We start from the raw sequence: 2919 nt of genomic DNA, 5'->3' as shown, positions 1-2919 counted from the left end.
TTGCCTCAGTGGCCTCAGCATCAACTGGGAACTTGTTAGGTGAGTTCTCAGACCCCGCCCAAAACGTACTGAATCAGAAGGGAGCCCAGGAATCTCTGTTTTAACAGAGACTCTAGATCACTCTGATGTTAACTGAAGTCTAGGAGCCGCTCCTCTGGAGGTTACACAGTTGAGTTAAATAGGGTGTTTGTAAACTGTCCGCACCTGTCCTTGTTGCCAGTGTTTGAACTGGCACAATCGCCCTCCTGCTACCCAAGGGTGCTTATCTACTACTGATGTGCCCGTTCCTTTGAGGCTGAGCTTGAGAAATGCTCTACATGATTACTGCTTACACCCCAGTCTCTAAGGAGGTATTAAAGTTGTCCTGGGCATAGCGGAGCCTCTCACCTGAAATCAGGTTTCCTTGGATTTCAAGCTGTAGAGGTCAGACTAGGACCCACACCTGGGCAGGTGGCTACTTAAAGACAGCAAAGGGCTCAGCCCAGCATTTGAGAGCTGCGCAATGGAAGGCAGTGGCCAGGGGAGGGGCTGCTCGTGGCTTCTTTCTGGGCTCTTAGCCCTGGGGTTCTTGTGCATGCATTTTAGCTGGGTGGAACCTTTGGATTGTGCTGCCCGGATTCTGCCTTCCCGTGTGAATGAGATCTTTGTTGCCAGGCAACATGGCTTTACTCTCACATCCAAAAGTAAGTATTTGGGACTCTGGTCTCTGCTAGGGAAGGGATGATCCAGAAACTGCCTGGTAGCATTTGTAAAGTTAGTCGGGGGAGGGTATAAATGACCATGGATACCTGGGCCTCTGGATCCAGCGAGAAATCAGGGGCAAGAATACTTCTCAGCTGGTCTAGTAGGAACAGAATCTGTTTCCTGGTCTCAGCTCTGCAGGTTGGATACGTAGTTGCCTTACATTTCTATGGCTGATGTCCTGATGCTCTCAAGTGTGGAGTGCACAGCTGGTATCCTGGGCCACTTAGGGTGTGGCAGGAGACTTGATGGGGCAGGTGGCTTGCCCTATGTCATGTGATGGGGATGGTTATCAGCCCTACTACTGTCATTCTCTAATTTAACTCCAGCGATGGGGTGACAAGTATAGAGAAAGCTCAGTCCATCACCGTCTGCTGTGGAATCAAGAGCAGGCTTTCGTAGTTGGGTTTGCTAAGCTTTGGCTTTATGCACTAAGGCTGGGTAAATGGAGAGAATGACCTAAAGGGAGATGGGATTTTCATAGGTTTCCTCTGCGAGACTTTCTGTGATGGCAGCTTCCTGGAGCTCCTCTGCTTTCCCCACAGGTGCCCAGTTCCTACACAGCTACTGGCTTCTCTACTTCGAGGCAACTCCATTCGTGGGGATTTCCTTGGTACAGCTGTGGGCCTGGGTACCCAACGCCCCGCATGCTACTGAGCTTATTCTGGAGTTCAAGGATCATCGGAGGGGCCCCTCCAAATTCCTCCTGGGCTCTTTCCCCGTTATCTTCTCATCTTATCACTCAGAGACTGGATCTTTACTGGAGATCTACTGTTTACTAACATATTGGATGGAGGTGGTGCCTACCCTCTTGACAGAAGAAAAGATTCCATCCACCGATGTGGCCGATGTCCGCCTGAATGAGTGTTCCAGCACCCAAGGCAAGCGAGATATGGTGCTGCTGTTCATATCTTCAGCCTTCAGCCAGCCGCCTCTGTTTCACCTGCCTTACGTCCAGGAGCCCTTCATCGCTAACGTGGAACAGCTGATCCTGGGAACGCCGGGCCAGAATCCCTGGGACGTAGACCCGGGCCAGACTCCACTTCCAGCAGAGAAGCTCTGTCACCTGGTGGATCGCAAGGTGAACCTTCACAGAGCTACCTGGGGCGAGTGTATTGTCGCCCCCAAGACTTTCAGCTCCCCTCACTGTCAGGGAACCTGCCTGGCCCTGAACAGTGAGTTCCATCAGCCCAACCTTGAGTGCCACAAGGTAAGCTGGAACCTTCTGCTTTCTCTTCTGGGGCTATAACTGATGGCATTTAGTTCTCAACATTCTGGGCCTGTCTCCTTTGAGCCCAAACCACTAAGGGTAGCACTAACATAATCCAGCACTAATGTAGTCAGTCTCTTCTCCCTCGTTGCACCCTTATCCCTTTTCATCGTGGCTCATGAGCAACATCAGCTTCCTGAGGACTGTCTGAAGTGGCCACAATACGAGGACTTCTCGTTTCCCACTTAGCCCTGCCTAGTCTCCTGATACACTCAGCTGTAAGCTTGCTGCTGTAACGGCATTCGCCTTCATGTCTTTTTTTTTTCTTCATGCAGAGGGATGCACCCACCTGTCCCCAGCTCTTCCGGGCCTGTGTTCCCACCAAGGTCAGGCTCCTCTCCTTGATGGTCCAGGATGACGAACACAAGATGAGTGTGCACCATGTGAACACATCCCTGATAGAAAAGTGTGGTTGCTCTTGAGATGCCCTGGAGCCTCCTGCAGGCCCACGCATGCTTGCACTCGGGATTCTAGTTAGCTGCTGGGGTTGGTCCTCATATTGATTAGAGTCCCCTGGAGGGCGGTGGGATTTGGCTATTTCTCAAAGCATGGTAGAAAGGAAGGCATTATGGGGGTAACTCTAATACTTCTCAGTATGGGCTGAGGCCCCTTAAATTCTGTTTCTAGTCATTGTTTTCACTGGGCTGGCTAATTGTGGGTGGATGTCCATTGCTGTGTCCTAGACCCTGTGAACAGGACAGCCTTGGTGCCACTATAGGGGTTATTTAGGTGGGGAAACAGGAGCTCAAATGGAGGCTAAAACTGGATTAAATAGGGCTCTGCTTTGGACCCTTCTAAGCTGTTCCACTGCTATTGTCTGTCTCTGTGTGATAGGCCTGGGGCTGCTCCAAAGTGGGCATAAGCCTTGGAATGACAGCATCCTTGTCTTTGGAATAAATGAACGCTGT

The 2919-nt window shown here is 51.0% G+C and overlaps 1 protein-coding gene across 1 annotated transcript; it reads left to right on the top strand.

Annotated features, from left to right (window-relative positions):
• Nucleotides 1-453: 453 nt before the first annotated feature.
• On the top strand, nucleotides 454-2657 carry LOC103349623 (uncharacterized). The gene is made up of 3 exons (XM_008262228.5): nucleotides 454-683; nucleotides 1287-1951; nucleotides 2287-2657. The coding sequence occupies exons 1-3, from the start codon at nucleotides 503-505 to the stop codon at nucleotides 2431-2433; spliced, it is 993 nt and encodes a 330-aa protein (XP_008260450.3). The 5' UTR covers nucleotides 454-502; the 3' UTR covers nucleotides 2434-2657.
• Nucleotides 2658-2919: the final 262 nt, after the last annotated feature.

This window comes from Oryctolagus cuniculus, chromosome 14 (genome assembly GCF_051225735.1).
Source record: "Oryctolagus cuniculus isolate XC-2025 breed Fujian yellow rabbit chromosome 14, ASM5122573v1, whole genome shotgun sequence".
Lineage (NCBI taxonomy): Eukaryota > Metazoa > Chordata > Mammalia > Lagomorpha > Leporidae > Oryctolagus > Oryctolagus cuniculus.
The sequence above is the reverse complement of the archived record's forward strand: the minus strand, read 5'-3'. Positions and strand labels throughout refer to the sequence as shown.

Coding starts and splice junctions, on each gene's coding strand:
- LOC103349623 (XM_008262228.5), top strand. CDS start 503: ATGGAAGGCAGTGGCCAGGGGAGGGGCTGCTCGTGGCTTCTTTCTGGG. Junction 684..1,286: donor CTTTACTCTCACATCCAAAA/GTAAGTATTTGG, acceptor CTTTCCCCACAG/GTGCCCAGTTCCTACACAGC. Junction 1,952..2,286: donor CCAACCTTGAGTGCCACAAG/GTAAGCTGGAAC, acceptor TTCTTCATGCAG/AGGGATGCACCCACCTGTCC.